General features: G+C 44.7%; 2 protein-coding genes across 7 annotated transcripts in view; one reads left to right on the forward strand and one right to left on the reverse strand.

Annotated features, from left to right (window-relative positions):
• The window catches only part of RELCH (RAB11 binding and LisH domain, coiled-coil and HEAT repeat containing), a 122,147-nt gene extending 107,059 nt beyond the window's left edge, over positions 1 to 15,088 (reverse strand). Inside the window, exon 1 of one of the 2 annotated variants that reach the window (XM_084618704.1) lies at positions 14,267 to 15,088. In XM_084618704.1, coding sequence (XP_084474830.1) covers positions 14,267 to 14,762 — 496 coding nt within the window. In that variant the 5' untranslated portion in view covers positions 14,763 to 15,088. The remainder of the gene's footprint in view (positions 1 to 14,266) is intronic. The other variant, XM_084618703.1, reaches the window with a different exon arrangement.
• A 283-nt stretch (positions 15,089 to 15,371) lies between these two features.
• The window catches only part of PIGN (phosphatidylinositol glycan anchor biosynthesis class N), a 142,312-nt gene continuing 136,872 nt past the window's right edge, over positions 15,372 to 20,811 (forward strand). For 2 of the 5 annotated variants that reach the window (XM_084618707.1, XM_084618708.1), the window contains exon 1: positions 15,372 to 15,537. The gene's annotated coding sequence lies outside the window, so the exon portion shown is untranslated. The remainder of the gene's footprint in view (positions 15,538 to 20,811) is intronic. The other 3 variants (XM_084618706.1, XM_084618709.1, XM_084618710.1) reach the window with 2 other exon arrangements.

The following is a 20,811-nucleotide window of genomic DNA, read 5'->3' on the forward strand; positions in this document are numbered from 1 at the left end:
TGCCACAAATACAAAACTGAAGAAAAAGCTTCAATGGAGTTTCACTCAAACCACATAATGGGAGTGGAAGAGGCACATATCACAGATAACTCTCATGAAGTATGTATATAATTTTCACAAATAACTAACATTATAGACAAAAAGTAATCTAGCTCATCTTAAATTTGTCTGGCCACATTAAATAGCAAGCGGAATAGATATCTGCATGACACAATGTAAATTAAACACTAGACTTACGTGAAGAAAACTAAGTCCCTCTTCCCAAAAGGAAGACTCAAAACAGGCTTTTAAATGTAGACAGAAATTTCAAAAAGACAATTGTGAAAACAAAATTGAGAAACCTTAGATAGCTGTACTTAGAAGTGTTCAATATTTTTCAACTTGTGTCATTTAACATCTCCATTAACTGAAAATGGTGAGTTCTATGGATGTTTCAGCAATATAGGTAAAAAACATGGTATAAATGCTAACTTGTTACTGAGCTTCCAATGAACCTACCTTATTATGCAACTGCCAAATCAGTTTTGTCCTGTCTAGGACATTCTGTTACACAAGGTCAGTGAGCAAGACTTGCAAGACTAGAAGATACACTATTAATTTTAGATGGTCACTGAGCCAAAACTTTCAGAACAGAAACAGATGAAGAGAAATCCTCAGAAATCTTCAGAAGATATTAAATTTTTGAGCTATTAGAGAAGCAGTGAAAGTTAGCAAGCCACCTAATAACAGGCTGGAATTCTATGAAGGGTTTTCAAGAGCCATGGGTTTCTTTCAAACTGGTCAAATGATACTAGCCCATGATGGCAACTAGAGATTAGATTAAATGCATTGATCAGGAATATATTTTTTCTTATTATTTTTGGCATGTTTTAAATAATTGTTTATGGACAAGAGTAACAGAACTAATGGTTACCCATGATACCAATTATATAAATAAAGAAAGAAAGACAAATGGTTATATTTTAAAGAGGACATGTTCCATCCCTATGGATGGAACATAAAATGGGGTCTGCCAAGTACTAAAACCTTTAAAGCAGATGACAATAGTCCACAAACAAGCAACGTCATTCCATGTAAAATGTTCTAGAAGTTTCAGATAATGTGAACTAGTAAGGACTGTTCCTAAGGACAGTTTGGTTTAAATCCTGATGTATATGGGGCAAAGTCAGAACCAAAATACCCCATAGCAATAATGACAAATAACTTTGTATGATTGTAGGTAGTAGCTCACACCAGTATCCTGTTCTGGAGAGGCAACAGCGAAAGCAACACTGGTTTATTGCTGCCTGCTAAATAACTAGCCACAGTCTATTCTGAGTAGACAATGTGAATAGCACAGAGAAGAGAGACTGTCCAAGAAGCTTACCATTTGACCAGTACAACTCTAACCACAAAGTGTTTGGTCTCGGAAGGTGATTACATTCCATCACCATTTTTTATGATCTACTTCACCTACAAATTCACACTGACAGGATTGACAAGTATGCTAGGAGTGAGTTGTGAAAGGAAAGTGTATGCCAGAGAGAGCGCATGTTCTAGGCCTAATTTGTTACACAGTCTAACAGTTGAAGTCTAGGGTGGGTAGGCTTCAATTCAACCAACTTTAAAGTCCCTGCTCTAAACAATCTTCATATTAAAGAAAACTAAACTGGTGTGTACTCAGTAATAACTTCTTACGTTAAAGATGAGAGAAGATGGGTGAGGTAATATCTTTTATTGGACCAACTTCTGTTGGTTGGTGAGAGAGACAAGCTTGTGAGCTTCAGGTGACCTGAGAAAGAGCTCCATGTAAGCTCAAAAGCTGATCTCTCTCACCAACAGAAGCTGGTTCAAAAAGATATTACTGCACCAACCTTGTCTCTCTAGCATCCTGGGACCAACACAGCTCCAATACTACATTCTTTAAAGATGCAGAGTTTTTATGTAAGTTTCTAGTACTTCATATTTTTTAGCACTGCAGAGGCAAAACAGCTTTGAGAATGCAAACTGAATTTTATTCTAGCACAAACAGAATTGTTATCTAAATTCCAATTACAGAGCCAAACTTTGAGCAGTCCCAGTGAAACACAGAGCAGAATTTTTATAACTATTGATGCTCACGCCGGAGACAGCACAGCTTGATGCAGAAGGCACACTGTGTTTGCAGGTCTGGCAGTTAGAAAGAACATATTTTCTATTGTAAGCACAACAGATGTCTTAGGGCCATTAAACTCAGAACTCTCCTGCACTGAGTTGTTTGTCAGACTATAAATCACAACTTAACAATTTTACAAAACATTTCCATTCTTTTAACAAATAGAATATCCAAAAAGATTATTTTAGCTCCCCTCCCTTTAAAATATAAAAATTCATACTAATGATGTAACTGAATATTGGAGACTGAGTTGTCCCCAACATACATTATTTTGGCCAACTGATTAAAAAGTGTAACATTTAGAAATATATACATGAAGAATTTTTTTCATCCCTGGTTATAAAACGCTGATCTGCTCCTTCTATTGCACCCAAGAGCAGTGCAAGTACGGTGTCACTACATAAAGCTTTGTTTTGGAAAGAGAAAAATAATGGCACAAATAGTTCTCCGCATTCTGGAGAACGTCTAGGCAGTATGTCATTAGTTTCCAACTTTCTCAAAGTTTTACTTCATATGAAATTTCACATAAGTGCTCAAAAAGGGAGCAATATTTCCGCCTTGAAATAATGCTAGTACTTTCATCCCAGTAGTTCCTAAGCTTTTACTGTAGCAACCCACATGCGATGGTTTGGTGAGCAGGCACGTCTCTTCCAAGTCTCTTCATGTTATGCCCAACACAGCTGCCACCATCTCCACTCTTTTCTTTTCTGTCTCTCCTTCTGTAGTTATAAAAATTATTAGCTGCTCAGGCACAGAGATGACCAACGATGACATGAACCAACCTGGCCTTGCCTGGATGTAACTGAGGTGTACTGTGCAGAAGCCTCAATTGGATGCTGCAATGTAGTTTTTTAAACCAGGCAGTCCCAAAGTACTAGGCATACAGAGTCAGCATTTCTTCCCCAGATGGGCATTCTGGGATATGTGGGGCAACAGTAAAAAAATGTTACAGTTGCTCCCAAGAGTAAGAGGTAGGGAGAGAAGCAAATCAGATAGTACATGTAGCAAAATGTACGCCTGTACGTTGCTTTTAGGGTTTATTTGTCAAGTCTTTTGCAGATTTTGCCATGAAACAAAAGGCAGCGCAAGTAAATATGTCTAGCTGTAACCTTGCCACACAGCCAAAAGCAACACGTAGTTACCTATGACTCTCTTCACTGCAACAGATCACCTTCTAAAGCTGCTATGTTTCAGAATTCCACCTAATTGCTGTTAGAGATTTAATTCTTCACAGCATAAGAATCAATGCTTGAAGCGAGGTGAGATTTTGGATCTGTGGATAAATGTACTTGTTATGAGTGTGAAGTTCCCAATGTAGGCATTTTTTTTCTGTGTTGCAAAAGACCAGGCATCTGTCAACCATGCTTTACTCTTTCACCATGCCCCTCCTCCCCGCTCCTCACGCACAATTCATGATACACTATTCTATATATTCCTTAAAGTGAAAAGTCAATGGTTATTCTAAGTAGAATAACTTTATTATAAGTAGTAATTGCACTATTTCTTCTATTAATTCTTATGTCTTTATCTTTAGTTTACCTTTCAACAATCCGTAATTTACCACTTTATGTTTACTTTAACAAGTTCAAATAGTGCAAAATAAACCTTTTTGATATTAAAATCTTTCACTTAGTAAAACATTCAAAAAGGCTCCTGAAGATCTGTGGATAAAGTACTGAGATCAATAGAAATAATAATACATGGATAGCATCCACAACAAGTTTGGCAGAACTGAAGGAGAGGACATCTTCCTGGTCAAGCAGCACTGCTCCTCCATGTTCACTGACCCCTGCCTAAATCCTAGATGCCCATTTGACATTTTCTAAAAATCTTCAAATCCCCAATCATATTTTAAGAGAAGACTGACAAGATCCTATGTCACCTCCCTCTACCACACCTTCTCCCTTATTTCTTCTTAAAAATGCCCTCAGATTCCCTCCCCTTAAATATAATCACATTGTCATCATGCCATCATAGAAAACTATCCTGGACCCCACCTGCCCCTTCTCCTACTTTCTCTAAACTCACTGGAATGTGTCTTACACAACTGTTGCCTCAAATTCCTCTCCTACAACTAGCGTGGACAGGTGCCCAGTTTTTGACCAGAAAGTCCGGTCGAAAAGGGGATCTGACAGTGTCTGATCAGATCTACTGATTGGACACCCAAAGTCTGGTTACTGCAAGCAGGGGAGGTGCCGGGTCATCACCTGTTCCAGTCCCTACTCAGCTGGGGCCACCTCTTACCTTCGTCTGGTGGCTGCAGCATCCAGCCCTGGCTCCTCAGACAAGTCCCTCCTAACCCGTGCAGGGTGAGGAGGTGGAAGAGGAAAAGCAGCAAGTGACCAAGGCGGGCAGCCTCAGGGGAAGAGGCAGGACAGGGGCTTGGGGAGGAGGGGGAAAGAGGTGGGGCAGGAGCAGGGCTTTGTGGGGGAAGAAGCTGGGCAGGGGAGGTTCAGGCATGCCTGCTGGAGTGTCTGATTTTTAAACATTACCAAGTTGGCAATCCTACTTCCAACCCCATCCCCAAAACCCGTGTCTTTCAGTCATCTCATTGTAAATTTACATCAATTTAACCTTGACAGGTTTTGACAATGTTTTCCCACCACTAGTATAACAGTCACTCAGGTCCATAACTTAGCTTCTATCTCTGAATTTGCCCTCTTAAGGTATGTCTATGCTGCAATGTAAGCCCATGGTCAGCAGAACTCAAGTTTGCAGATCCTGGGTTTGTTAACCTACGGCATGAGTATCTACATTCATTTGTAACCCCAAGTTAGGGATTGTTGAACCCTGGGTCCCTACCTGGTGTTCCAGCATCTACACTGCATTGTGTGGGTCCAAGTGCAACCATACACATACCCAGACTTCCTAGCGCCCTCCTAAAATTTGGCCACTCTAGTCCTTGGTTTGTAGCACATGACTGTCTATCAAACTTGACTGTTCAGAGGACAAAGAAAGTTGGCCCATGGGACTTCTGGAGGACCCCTAGAGCAAGAGTCCAGTGGGCCGCATCTACACTGCAAAGCAATAGGGGTTTGAACCCCAGGTCCAGTCTCAATTCAGGCTTGAACCTGTGATTTGTGTATAAACAGAAGAGCTGGGGGTTTAGGCTTAAGCTTGAATTTGAATTGAACTCTGGGCTTACACTGCAGTGTAGGCATACCCTTAAGCCTCACCCACTTCCAGGCCCTCCTGATCCTCAAACCCTCTGCAGGTCCATTCAAAATGCTGCTGAGACTGTTCTGAAATGCCTCCCTTTCTTTCACAACAGCATCAAATTCAAGACTTTTATCCTCACCTTTTAAAACTCTGCCCTTCTCAACTCTGCCCCTTATTTATCTATTTTATTACACTGTTTGCAACTCCCTCTGCTCTGCCAATAATGCTAAACTCAATTCCCCATTTGTCCACTTCTCCGACAAGCACCTTTTCACTTTTTTCCATGCTGCCCTTTATGAATGAAATGCCCTCCCCAAATGAGTCAATAAAGCCACAATCTCTATAGGAAAATGCCAGTTAGACTCATAGGCTTTAAGGTCAGAAGGGACCATCATGATCATCTAGTCTAACCTCCTGCATATTGCAGGCCAGAGAATCTCACCCACTCACTTCTGTAATAGACCCATAACCTCTGGCTGAGTTACTGAAGTCCTCAAATCATGATTTAAAGACTTCACATTACAGAGAATCCAAACCTGCAATTGACCGATTTCCCATGCTACAGAGGACAGCGAAAAAACCCCAGGGTCTCTGCCAATCTGTTCCGGGGAGAATTCCTTCTCAACCCCAAATATGGCAATCAGTTAGACCCTGAGCACGTGGGGCAAGACCCACCACCCAGACACCTGGGAAATAATTCTCTGCAGTAACTCAGAGCCCTCTCCATCTACTGTCCCCTCACCAGCCCTTGCAGATATTTGCTGCTAGCAGTCGCAGATCAGCTATGTGGGCAGTCCCATCATGCCATCCCCTCTGTAAACTTATCAAGCTCAGTCTTGAATCTTAGGCTTTTTGCCCCCACTATACCCCTTTGAAGGCTGTTCCAGAACTTCACCCTTCTGACGGTTAGAAACCTTCACCTAATTTCAAGCCTAAACTTGGTGATGGCCAGTTTATATCCATTTGTTCTTGTGTCCACATTGGTACATAATTTAAATACCTCCTCTCCCTCCCTGGTATTTATGAGCCATCATATCTCCCCTCAGCCTTCTTTTGGTTAGGCTAAACAAGCCACACTCCCTGAGTCTCCTCTCATAAGGTAGGTTTTCCATTCCCCAGATCATCCTAGTAGCCCTTCTCTGCACCTATTCCAGTTTGAATTCATCTTTCTTAAACATGGGAGACAAGAACTGCACACAGTATTCCAGGTGTGGTCTCAGCAGTGCTGTGTATAATGGTACTAACACTTCCCTATGTCAACTGGAAATACCTCTCCTGATGCATCCTAGCACTGCATTAGCCTTTTTTCATGGCTAGATCACACTGGCAGCTTAGTCATCCTGTGATCAACCAATACACTCAGGTTTTTCTCCTCCTTTGTCACTGGATATATCCCCAGATTATAGCAAAAAATGCAGGACTTTGCACTATTAAATTTCATCCCATTTCTATTACTTCACTTTACAAAGTTGTCCAAATCTTCTTGCATGATATTCCAGTCCTCCTCCATATTTGCAATACGTCCCAACTTTGTGTCATCTGCAAATTTTATTAGCACACTCCCACTTTTTGTCCCACTTTTATCAAAAAAGCTGACAATCATCAAAAACTGCATATAGGTAGCTGATGCAATGACAAGTGCCCATCACTGTTACCTTCATCTGCTCCTTACTTTTTGCTTTGACCGTTACACCCACTTTCTACAGCTTAACTTTAGACTGTTAAGTCTTTGGAGAAGAAACTTTTTACTACATATTTGTACAATGCTTAGCACAACAGAGCAGTGATCACAATTATGTACTCGCCTCAATCACTTTGCCTATGATTTAGGTTTCAGAACGGTTACTAGTAAGTGTCCAGCAAATCACTCCTTTCTTCTTACAGCATATTCACACCTTTCTTGCTTTTTTTCATCATTTTCAGTACCAGTCATTTGGAGTTCAGAGGCTAAGATCCAATCATAAAATTTAGTTGGATACAGCTATGTCAGTCAGGGACATTGTACGATAAGTATAAAATTAAAGAAGTAAAGTTAGCTTATTGGTTAAGAAAATATATGTGCGTTGTAAAGAAAGTCCCTGACCAGCAAGAAGAACAGGGGTTGGCAAACTTTATGGCCTCAGGGTCACATCGGGGTTGCGAAACGGTATGGAGGGCCAGGTAGGGAAGGCTGTGCCTCCGCAAACAGCCTGGCCCCCACCCCCTATCTGCCCCCTCCCACTTCCCGCCCCCATCAGAACCCCTGACCCATCCAACCCCTGCTGCTCCTTGTCCTCTGACAGCCCCTCCGGGACCCCCCCACCCCTGAACGTTCCCCAGGACCCCACCCCCTATCCAACCCCCCTGCTCCCTGTCCTCTGACTGCCCCGACCCCTATCCATACCCCTGCCCCCTGACTGCTCCCCAGGACCCCTGACCCATCCAACCCCCCCACACACACTCCTTGTCCCCTGACCACCCCCTCCCGGGACCCCCATCCCTAACTGCCCCCCTCCCCCCAGGATCCCATCCCCTTTCCAACCCTCCCTGCTCCCTGTCTCCTGACCACCCCTCCCCCTGAACCTCCACCCCATGCAACCACCCCCTGTCCCCTGACTGCCCCCGGGAACTCCTACCCCTTATCCAACCCCCCCACCCCCTTACATGCCGTTCAGAGAGGCAGGATAGGCTTATTGGAGAGCCTTGGAGGTGGGTGGGTGCAAGCCATGCAGCTGCGGTGGCATAGCTGCAGGGGGACAGCGGGGGAGGGGCTGGGGGACAGCCTCCCTGGCCAAGAGCTCAGGGACCGGGCACGGGCCATAGTTTTCCCACCTCTGAAGTCGAAGGAAGGCCTTGAAAAGAATGTGGTATAAGGTTGAAAAGAATGAAATAGGGAGGATATCTGGTTCAAAAAATAACGAATGAAATAGGGGGAAGTTTTGAAAAAGAAGGCCTCTGACTGATAGGGGTGATTGCAGATGGTTTTAAATTAAAACAAAGAATCTGTTTTAAAATGAGCCAACACAGCCCTTCCCCAAACCACACACTAATGTTAAAACCTGTGTAAACCCAGGTGCAAAGAAAAACTGTTGGTTAGCAGGAAGGAGGGGAAGAGATAAGGAGGAAGAGCCAAAGGAGTTTGTAAATCTTATCTGGATTAAGACTGGAAAAAAGGGTGAACTGATTCAAATTGTTTTTTTAGCTGAAGACAGTCATTGGCAATGATATCACTTGTTTGTTAAAGGGTATAAGAAGTAAACCCTTAAAGGGTTCATTGCTGATATCTGCCTGACCATGTTGGAGCCAAGCAATGTGGGTCTAAAGCACCCCCAGGTTTAGCCTATTTGTAAGTATCTTATTCCAATGCTTATAATTCTTTTGTTATTGTTTGGATTTAGTAGATTGCTTATTAGACATACTTTTTAGGCATGTTTAGAGCAACTGTATAAATATCATTTGGCCTCTGGATTTAATAAAGGAATTTATGGTTACATTAGTGTTTGGTGGTTTCAAATATCAATATTAATAATTTCAGATATTAATAATTCCAACTAGTGTGAAAATTCCATGCCCCTGAACAGTGTAGCTATGCCTACCAAACTGCCAATGTAGGCTCAGCTAGGTCAAGGGAAGGATGATTCTGTCAACCCAGTTACAGAATTGGGGAACAGGTGATTCCACACGAATGGAAAAAAAACCCCTCCATCAGAGTATGCTGCATCTACACTACAGGGTTATATTGGCATAACTACAGCATCATAGCTATCCTGGTGCAGTCCCTGGACCGTAGACCCTGAGTGTTGAAACAGTATTTCACAACAGCTGAAAAAGCAGTTTAAAGAATTTACTGAATGGAATTGGTGTTAACATCTTATATTTCTTTGTTAGTAGATTTAACAACGTAACTCATAATATTGCCATAATCCGAATTGAATGTTGGAAAACAGAAATTTCAATATAGGGGAGTAGGAGCAGAAAAAAAATCCCTTGTTAAAATTTAAACCTGTAAAGATCTGACAGTTTTGCATAGCCATGAGCATAAGAAACCTGCTGGTAGTTTTTAGGATTCCAGCTGGTTCAAACATTACAGGCTGAATGCTCTCTGGGCTCTTTGTTGAAAGAATGCATCAAACACATTACTGAAGGGCACAGTTTTTTGACACAGTCAATATTTCTTGACCTGCTGTTCCCAAAGTACAGTGTTAAGGCTGTCGGTGCGTAACATGCCTCCTCAAAGGAGCCACCAAAAGTTTGTGGGGGTGGAAAACAAGATTCAGGAATTGGAAATGGAATTTTATGTAAACTCAGGTTTCAGAGTAGCAGCCGTGTTAGTCTGTATTCGCAAAAAGAAAAGGAGGACTTGTGGCACCTACGTACTTGTTAGTCTCTAAGGTGCCACAAGTACTCCTTTTCTTTTTATGTAAACTCAGTATGCCTCAATTGATATTGCAGTGCTTCTGCAGAGGAGACTTGGTGCAAAATTACTTTAAGTTTCCTTGGGCGCGAGCACTGTTACACAGCTTGAAAACCAATCAGAGGACTGTAAAGGGTAATGAAACTTTTTACACTCACGTAGGTATCTTCATTAACAAACTGGGAAGGGGCAGGGTTGTTGCAAAGAATGCCTGTATCTGCATTTCTAATAATACCATCGTTTCTGTGTTTACAGCTGCATCCTAACGCATTGTTGCTGCCTGATAACGGAGAGAACACTATAGCAGAAATATATAAAACGTCAACCATTTGAATATTAATGGTCTTTGGGAGTTCTATTTGACCAGTTTCAGGTGAAACCAGAGAAAGAGTTTTTGAAAACTCAAAAGTTACCATCTTTTTTATGGTCATTATTAAAAGGACCTATTCCATTGAACTAATATTCTGAACTTTGCTCCATAGGCTACCTGTGGTTTGTAAAGTACTTGCTGGTGAACAACGGACAGGATACTGGCCACAGGCTACTTACTAGCTGTATTTCCAGCTGCTATTTTGCACTAAAAAAATTAAAATGATTATCTTAACAGTAGACTTCCATATAAGGTTGACTGGGCTATTCTGAGCTGAAGAATTCCTTAATTATGAAAAGAAACGTGAAAAAAAACAAATTCCATTGCATACTTAATCTTTGGGTCATTAAATGGATGCATTTGTTCAGTGAGTAAATGATTACTGAGGCCCTCAATCTTATTCTATATACTTGCATATTTTAAAGCCTTGCCTCACTCATACAAAGCCTCACACCCTCTCAAATGACTCTGCACGTTGAGAAATTCCACTCAACTTTCTTATGTACTCAGTCACGTCACCAATAAAACACTGACAGGGCAACAGAATGAAAAATTCACTTAACTTGCATAATATGAGTTGAACATTTGAGGGCTGGTAAAATATATCCAGTTACAATTTAAAAATTAGTGCATAAGCAAAGTACCTTTTTAACTCTAATAAATTTGGCCAAGTTGAAACATATTTTTCAATGGATCACCAAACACGAGTGATTTAGGCCTGATCTACAACTAAAATTTAGATTGACCTAGCTATGTCACCTGGGTGTGAAAAACCTCAGACCCCTGAAAGACCTAAGCTGCCGTAACCCCCAGGGTAGATGTTGCTAAGCCAATGGAAGAATTCTTTCAATCCACCACTCTGAGAGGCAGTATCTAGGTTAACTATTGAATGGAAAATACCCTTCCATTGCTGTAGCGAGGGTCTTCAGTATGGCACTCGAGCAGCAAACCTGCAGCACCATAGACGTGCAGCTGTATCGTAGACATAGCTTTAGCGACTCTGTAGTCTACACTACAGACCTATATCAGTATACCTACATCGCTCATGGGTTTGAAAAATCCACACCCTGAGTTACGTAGTTATAGTGACGTAACCCCTTGTGTACAGTGCTCTGTTGGTCGGAGAGCTTCTCCCGGCGAAATAGCTACTGCCTCTTAAGGAGGTGGATTAACTATGCCAACAGAAGAATTCTCTCCCGTTGGCTTAGAGTAGTGGCTCTCAACCTATTTACTACTGTGGGCCGCATATGCAGCTCTGTGTGAAGTTATGTGGTCCACATCCACACAATACATATACTGTACTGCCCTGACGACGCCACATGGGCCACAGCTGTGTGCTGATCAGGCCTCAAGCGGCCTGCGGGTTGAGAATCATTGGTTTAGAGTGTCTTCATTAAAGTGCTACAGAGGTGCAGCTGTGCTGATGCAACGTTTTAAGTGTAGACATGCCCTCAATTTCTACATCAACACTAAGGCTATGTCTACACTTAAACAGCTACCTCTTTAGTGCTTCATGGTTCTCCCATCCCTCTAGTTAATCTACCTCATTAAGAGGTGGTAGCTGGGTCAACAGAAGAATTCTTCCACTGACCTAATGCTGTCTATGCAGGGGTTTAGGCTAATTGAGCAATGTAGCTGTGTCAACCTAACTTTTTATTGTAGGCATGGCTAGAGGCATTAGAGGACTTTCTTAAAATAGCTCAAAACTCTATTGTTCTCTCTCCAGTCTTTTTCAGCATCCTCCAAAGCACTAAAGCCCAGGAAAGGAAATCTAAAGTTGCTACCCACCCATACTTGGCTCCGCTCTAACTAAGATCTTCTGCAAATGAAGCCACCTAGTCTAAATTTAGAAGTTTAGATCTGATTACATTGTTAAGGGCCATGAAAAATTGTGTGTCCTGAGCACTTAAGTCAACCTAACCCCCAGTGTGGATGCAGCTAGGTCAATGGAAGAATTCTTCCAGTGGCCTCACTACCGCATCTCGAAGGTGAATTAACTCTGGCTGGTCTATGCTGAAAAGTTACATTGACATAGCTGTGTCTCAGAGGTGTGAAAAATCCACATCCCAGGAAACACAGCTAAACCGACCTAATCTCTAGTGTAGACTGCCTTAGGGCAATGGAAAAATTCTTCCATCAATCTAGCTACTGCCTCTCGGGGACATGGATTACCTATAGTGACAGAAGAAACCCTCCTGTCACTGAGGTAAGTGTTTACACTGAAGTGCCACAGTGGTGCAGCTGTAGCGTCTTAAGTGCAGACATAGTCTACTTCAATGGAAAAAATCCCCTTCAGTCAATGTATGCTACGGCTTTACAGCAGCACAGCTGCAGCACCATAGGTGTGCTGCTGTAGCGTAGATATGGCCTAGAATTCTCCTTTCACATCCTGGCAGAAACCCCATACCTGAGAGTTACAGGGTAGGGCTAGGCTTCTCATCATCTTGTCCCTGTATGTCACTAGAGGAAGTTGCCCCTGCTTAACTCTCTGGATCAGATTTATGGTCCATCTACTCTAGTATTCTATCTCCAACAGTACCCAGATTTCATGTTAACAAAGCAATGAGAATATTAAATCAATCAAGTAATCTGACTATAGTTAGACTTCTAAAATGGGCAGTTTTTAATCAGATGGAAGTGAATTTAGCATCCAAGCTAGTATGTGGCCCTGAAGCAGAAGTCTTTGCAAAACCCACTAATCTTGTCAAGAAGGAATATAGTACTGCAGTTCTTACTCTTTGAAAGCAAATTATAATGTTTTAAATATTTAAAAAATAATATTCAAAAGCAATACTACAATAACTGGGGTGCGATGATATAATTTTAGATATAATCATGTATTAGTCTGCTTCTTACAATAAGAAGCAGTACAAGCTCCTGGGGTGTGGATTTTTGGGTGGCTGAAGATATTAAATGAAACCCCAAAAGCCATTTCCAAAGTTTAAGTCTATAGTATGGCTTTGTACCAGTAATGTTACTTATGAATGTGTCCCATTATTTGGGAAGCATCTTACACACAAGATGGATATTCTCTTGAAATAAAACTAGAGCATATGTACATATCATCCAAGTTTCTATTAACCATGAACACTTTCATCCCTTCCATTTAATATAAAGATTTCAGTAAATCACAAATTAAAAGTCAAGGGATTGAGAAAGAGAAAACCACTTCTTCTTATAGAATTAATCTAATCTTTTACTTAACTTAAGACTTGTGTTTTAGACCCCATGTCATCACCATGAGAGTCTTTATGGAAAGCAGGTATTTTATGTAAATAATGCAAGCATATTGTCATCTGTTCATCCATAAAGGCGGTCGGTGATACTTAGCAGCAGTAAGGTCTTCTGCTAAGTCTGACAACTTCGCAAACACTATCTTTGCCTGCCTTACTCCAAACAAAAAAAACCCCCAAACAAACCCACCCAACACTGATGATACACATTTCCCTCCAAAACATTTTAGAGAGATGACAGGACATAGACAGCTGGTGCTCTCTAAATCTGCTAGCATTAATTATGGCAGTCATTGTACTCTGTGGTTCAACAGCTAAGTCCTGTGAAACTGAATAAAAATATTAGGGCATTCAGAATGTTGTTTTTTATGTTGCCAGGGTCAATACATTGACCTTTTAATAGTCACCTTTGACAGCTCATATTGGAAATTATAGAGTTTAGGATCGTCAGTCATAAGCCAAAACATATTTCCTCTTAGTCCCAACCCCAAGAAAAACTCACTCCCAGTGGAACCATGAATGTGTGATCTGACTGGTGTGTCAGATAAGAGAAACAAATGTGAGAACAGGCCAGGATTAAAGCAGAAATGCCTACCTCTCTCTCCACAAGAATTGCCTTAAAATTTAATCACACACAACTCAAAACAAGATGACTTCTAAGGTAACATGGCTAGAAATTTTCTACTGAGTCCTGCTGACATTTCACTAGAAAATACAATAGCCGGGCTTTAACACTGCTGCACTAGTAGCAAACCCTCACGATTCCAGTCTGCACCTGCAGCGTAACAACCAGCCCTTGTACCCACGCCCATAGCAGCCCCCACTACACCCCCGTCCCCCTCACACACACCCAGACACACCTAGGTCCAGCCACCAGACATCTCTCCCCCTAGTCCCCCATCGCACCCCTCCCACCTCATAGAGACGCCGGCAGGGCACACGCCCCTTCTTCCCTGTGGCAAGCGAGGATCACTTACTGAGCTGCCCGGGACCGGGCTCCTTGCCGCTGGCCGCCGCTCCCCCCGGCGCCGCGCAGGCAGCTCCCCACAGACCCGGGGCTCCCCCCGCGGTCGGGGTGCCGCTCTGCCGCTCGAAGTTGCCCGGGTTGGAGAAATAGTCGCGCAGGCGGGGCAGCTCGCGGCCGCTCTCCAGCAGCTCCGTGTGCAGCTCCAGCGCCGTCAGCAGGAACTGGTCCCGCAGCAGCTGCGCCGCCAGCGCGTCCACGGGCACCCGGGGTGGCTCTCCGGCGCCGGGCCCGCCCCAGCCGGCCTCCCCGAGGGCTGCCGCCCGCAGCCCCGGCAGCCCCCCGGGACCGCCCACAGCCGCCGCCTCCTCCTCCTCCTGCTGCTGCGGGGAGAGCGGGCCTCCCGAGCCTGGATCGCTGTTGCCGCCGGCTCTCGGCTCCTCCGCCTCGTCTTCCTCGGAGTCGCAGAGGAACGGGTTCACGCTGCTGCCTCCGCCCGCCGCCGCCATCTTACAGCGCGACACGGGCCGCGCAGCCGCCTCCCGCCCGCCTGGCCTGGCCTGCCCAGCGACACGCCCTGGCCCCTGCTGCGGCGCCGCCTCTCCAGCCCCGCGGCGCCGGGACCAGCCCCGGGCGCGGCGCCCCAGTCACTACTACTACTAGGGGTGCCGCCGCCGCCACTAGCAAGGGTGCACCGCGACTCTCGTCCTGCCTGCCTGCCTGCCTCCCTCCCCTGCCGGCTTCCGGGTGACAACTCTCGCGAGATTTCCCCGTCCAACCGCAAGCAACGGTCGGAGTCGGGGCCAGATTCGGAGGCTCCACCCCCTTCCCCTGTCAAGTGCAACGGAATCCTCCCACAGACAAGAAGAGGAAGAGGCGGGGCCTGAGCAGAAGCCTGAGAAGGGCGAGGTTTAGGGCAGAAGGGGCGGGGCTTACGGGTGACGGACACACGGGAGAGGCTGGAGCCATAAGGAAATAGGAGGGAGATGGGCGGAGTGTATGTTAAGAGGGGTTTACAGCGCGAGAAGGGCTGACCTAGATTGGTAAAGGGGCGGGGCCTGGCCCGTGGAAGCACGTGATGGGGGGCTGACCTCTTTTGCAAGTGGAAGGGACGTGGCCTGGAGGCGGAAGTGGGTGGGTGGTTACAGCCGGGATCAGTGGCTGGGACTAGAGACAAGCTAGGGGCGGAGCGATAGGCTGCGAGGTCTCGCGAGAGCGTCCGCGAGGCCGGAACGGAAGCGTGGGGCGGACGTTGGTGCCGGCGCTGGCGGCCCGTGTGAGCTAGTAAGTAGCCGCGGAGGCGGCGCTTGCGCAGTTCGCTCCTGGGGTTGGGTGTGGGGCGCCGGGGCGGCTGGGGTTCCTGCGCTGCTGGAGCCTCCGGCGCGCTCTGCGGGGCGGCTCGTGCTCGGCCGGGCGGGGCGGAGCCGGGGGCGGGGGTTGGCTCGGTCGCTAGCAGGTGCGGGAGGGGCGGGGACTGCCGGGGGGCGGCTGATCCCTGCGCCTCGCCAGGTTTGCGGGCGCGGGCTCGGGCTCATCCCCGGTGTCCCGGTTTATTGTCTCTCAGTGGTGACGACCCCGCGGGGGCAGCCAGGGAGCTACCGCCGGGACCCCCTCCCTGCTGCCTCGGCAGCGGGGCGGGGACCGCTGAACACGAGCCCCAGAGTCTCGCATGGCAGCCAGACATAACCCGGCATGAGGGCTGCCCATGCAGCAACTCTCTCCCCCCACCCCCGCGATACAGCCCTGGGATGCAGCGGTGTTGGGGGGCGAGGTTAGAATGACAAGTAAGAGCCAAGGTGGGTCAAGTACCATTTTTTATTGGACCAACTTCTGTTGGAGAGAGAGAGAGAGAAGGTTTTGAGCTATGTGGAGCGCTTCCTGTCTGTGAAGCTTGAAAGCTTGTCTCTTTCACCAGCAGATACCAGCTCATTCACCTTCTCTCTTTAAAAAGAACAGGAGTACTTGTGGCACCTGAGAGACTAACAAATTTAGTATTCTGGGACCAGAACAGCTCCAACAACGCTACAAATGTCCAGAAATCAATAACTATCCTGAGCAGGTGGAGTGTTGCTCCCTGAGTTACAGTGAGAACTAGCTGGAGGGCCAAAGCAAAGTGGCAATTTGAGCTAAAGTGCTGCAGTGTGCTTACATGTTGTTTTTCTCAATGACTTCAAGCTGAAATGTGTTCTGCTCACCAGAGCTGTTTTTCCCCCATCTTCCTTTCCTACAAAAAATCAGTGACTCTAGCTGGGTTCTTTCTATTTTATGTATCACCAGTAATAAAGATCTCTCCAGATCCAAATGTGTGCTATGTGATGCCTGTGCAGCTGCATTGACTACGGTTTTCAGAATAGCAGCCGTGTTAGTCTGTATCCGCAAAAACAAAAAGAGTACTTGTGGCACCTTAGAGACTAACAAATTTATTTGAGCATAAGCTTTTGTGAGCTACAGCTCACTTCATCACATGCATTCAGTGGAAAATACAGTGGGGAGATTTTATATACGCAGAGAATATAAAACAATGGGTGTTACCATGCACACTGTAAGGAGAGTGATCAGGTAAGGTGAGCTATTACCAGCCGGAGACGGGGAAGCAAAAACCAAAACAAAACCTTTTGTAGTGATAATCAAGGTGGGCCATTTCCAGCAGTTGATAAGAACCTGTGAGGAACAGTAGGGAAGGGGGGGAAGGGGAATAAACATGGGGAAATCATTTTACTTTGTGTAATGACACCCCAGTCTTTATTCAAGCCTAATTTCATGGTGTCCAGTTTGCAAATTAATTTCATTTCAGCAGTCTCTCGTTGGAATCTGTTTTTGAAAGTTTTTTGTTGAAGACTTGCCACTTTTAGGTCTGTAATCGAGAGAGATTGAAATGTTCTCTGACTGGTTTATGAATGTTATAATTCTTGACATCTGATTTGTGTCCATTTATTCTTTTATGTAGAGACTGTCCGGTTTGGCCAATGTACATGGCAGAGGGGCATTGCTGGCACATGATGGCATATATCACATTGGTAGATGTGCAGGTGAACGAGCCTCTGATAGTGTGGCTGATGTCATTAGGCCCTATGATGGTGTCCCCTGAGTAGATACGTGGGCACAGTTGGCAACGGGCTTTGTTGCAATGATAGGTTTCTGGGTTAGTGGTTCTGTTGTGTGGTGTATGGTTGCTGGTGAGTATTTGCTTCAGGATGGGGGGCTGTCTGTAAGCAAGGACTGGCCTGTCTCCCAAGATCTGTGAGAGTGATGAGTCGTCCTTCAGGATAGGTTGTAGATCCTTGATGATGCGTTGGACAGGTTTTAGTTGGGGGCTGAAGGTGACGGTTAGTGGTGTTCTGTTGGTTGGTAGGTTACTTCTGGGTACTCTTCTGGCTCTGTCAAGCTGTTTCTTCATTTCAGCAGGTAGGTATTGTAGTTGTAAGAATGCTTGATAGAGATCTTGCAGGTGTTTGTCTCTGTCTGGGGGGTTGGAGCAAATGTGGTTGTATCGTAGAGCTTGGCTGTAGACAATGGATCGTGTGGTGTGGTCTGGATGAAAGCTGGAGGCATATGGGTAAGTGTAGCAATCAGTAGGTTTCCGGTATAGGGTGGTGTTTATGTGGCCATTGCTTATTAGCACTGTAGTGTCCAGGAAGTGGATCTCTTGTGTGGACTGGTTCTGGCTGAGGTTGCTGGTGGGATGGAAATTGTTGAAATCATGGTGGAATTCCTCAAGGACTCCCTCCTCAGGCCCTACGCTACCAGCATTCCTAGCCATCTTTGAGATACCACTGACTTCCTGAGGAAACTACAATCCATCGGTGATCTTCCTGAAAACACCATCCTAACCAATCTGGATGTTGAAGTTCTCTATACCAACATTCCACACAAAGATGGACTACAAGCCATCAGGAACAGTATCCCCGATAATGTCACGGCAAACCTGGTGGCTGAACTTTGTCCTCACCCATACCTATTTCACATTTGGGGACAATGTATACCTTCAAATCAGCGGCACTGCTATGGGTACCCGCATGGCACCACAGTATGCCAACATTTTTATGGCTGACTTAGAACAACGCTTCCTCAGCTCTCGTCCCTTAATGCCCTTACTCTACTTGCCCTACACTAATGACATCTTCATCATCTGGACCCCTGGAAAAGAAGCTCTTGAGGAATTCCACCATGATTTCAACAATTTCCATCCCACCATCAGCCTCAGCCTGGACCAGTCCACGCAAGAGATCCTCTTGCTGGACACCGTGGTGCTAATAAGCGATGGTCACATAAACACCGCCCTATACCGGAAACCTACTGACCGTTGTGCCTACCTGCATGTCTGGATGAAAGCTGCAGACTACACCACACGATCCATTGTCTACAGCGAAGTTCTACGATACAACCGCATTTGCTCCAACCCCTCAGACAGAGACAAACACCAACAAGATCTCTATCAAGTGTTCTTACAACTACAATACCCACCTGCTGAAGTGAAGAAACATCTTGACAGAGCCAGAAGAGTACCCAGAAGTCACCTACCACAGGACAGGCCCAACAAAGAAAATAACAGAACGCCACTAGCCATCACCTTCAGCCCCCAACTAAAACTCCTCTAGCGCATCATCAAGGATCTACGACCTATCCTGAAGGACGACCCATCACTCTCACAGATCTTGGGAGACAGGCCAGTCCTTGCTTACAGACAGCCCCCCAACCTGAAGCAAATACTCTCTAGCAACCACAAACCACACAACAGAACCACTAACCCAGGAACCTATCATTGCAACAAAGCCCGTTGCCAACTGTGCCCACGTATCTAATCAGGGGACACCATCATAGGGCCTAATGACATCAGCCACACTATCAGAGGCTTGTTCACCTGCACATCTACCAATGTGATATATGCCATCATGTGCCAGCAATGCCCCTCTGCCATGTACATTAGCCAGTCTCTACGTAAAAGAATAAATGGACACAAATCAGACGTCAAGAATTATAATGTTCAAAAACCAGTCGGAGAACACTTCAATCTCTCTGGTCACTCGATTACAGACCTAAAAGTGGCAATTCTTCAACAAAAAAACTTCAAAAACAGACTCCAACGAGAGAGTGCTGAATTGGAATTAATTTGCAAACTGGACACTGTGGAAATTAGGCTTGAATAAAGACTGGGAGTGGATGTGTCATTACACAAAGTAAAACTGTTTCCCCATATTTATTCCCCCCCCTCCACCCCCCACTGTTCCTCACACGTTCTTGTCAGCTGCTGGAAATGGCCCACCTTGATTATCACTACAAAAGGTTTTGTTTTCTCTCCTGCTGGTAATAGCTCATCTTACCTGATCACTCTTCTTACAGTGTGTATGGTATTGTTTCGTGTTCTCTGTGTATATAAAATCTCCCCACTGTATTTTCCACTGAATGCATGTGATGAAGTGAGCTGTAGCTCACGAAAGCTTATGCTCAAATAAATTTTAGGCTCTAAGGTGCCACAAGTACTCCTTTTTATTGACTACAGTATAATTGATGGGAAAGTAATAAACACTTGTGTCGATACACAATTAATAGTGGAGGCCAGTTCACTCTCCTATAGCTGTTTTAACTCCTGCAGACTAACAGGAATAAACATGTCCATATTGTAGACATGCCATAGATTAGTCAGGTCCCAATATGTTTAGGTCTTTGTAAAGTCAAAATCAACATTTGAGACTCCCCCTGGAAGCTACTCAGAAACGACACTTAACTATGGCTCAGCATTATAAAGTTCTGTCTGCAAAAAGCATTGCTTAGTGTGTTGAAAGTGGCTAATTCAACCTTCTGAATGCCTTTAAAGTGCTGCTCGATGTGGGTTACATTAGAGAAGTCTAAGCTAGAGGTGACAAAAGGCATGGTTAACTAGCAAGTTCCACATACAAAATAAAAGCTCACTTCCTTTGCTAGAGATTTGTGAATAAAGTGCTCTTGGGCTCAGATAGTACCTGAGCAACCAAGGATCTAACAACCCCCAAATTGCAAACCTGCATACAAACAGGCACCCTTACTCCATGAGGAGTGCTGACTTAAATTTCAACTTAATAGATATACAATATAGCACTGGTAATTTGGTTCCTTGCATGTTTTCTCCAATATGAAGCCCTGTCCGTATTTCATACTATACTAGCAAATGTTCTGTATTCTGTTTTGTAAAGGTAGCTCAATAGGATTTTTGCTCTGCTGTGGGTGTAAGATTGGGCCTGAAGTCTTAGTAATAGAAGATTTCATTACAGCACTTGGCTACAGTATTAAGTCTTTGCTGAGAACAAGATATGGCTGTTTTTGAATGATTGCAAATTATGGTTTGTGCAGATTAGATTAGTCCAGAATTAACTTAATTTCCCATCCCTAGGGCATTTTGAAATGTATTTAATAACAAGGAAAATAGTTTTCTAAGAATATGGTAGCATACTGTCAGTCCATACCCTCTTTCTGCAATGTAAAAAAACTGAAGTGTCTACTGAAGATATTTACTTAAAATAATGGCTTCTAACACACACACACAGAGAATCCAATATGCTTAATACAATAAATATTCATAAT

The sequence above is a fragment of the Lepidochelys olivacea genome, assembly GCF_965140295.1.
Source record: "Lepidochelys olivacea isolate rLepOli2 genome assembly, chromosome: 2".
In the NCBI taxonomy this organism is placed as follows: Eukaryota; Metazoa; Chordata; order Testudines; family Cheloniidae; genus Lepidochelys; species Lepidochelys olivacea.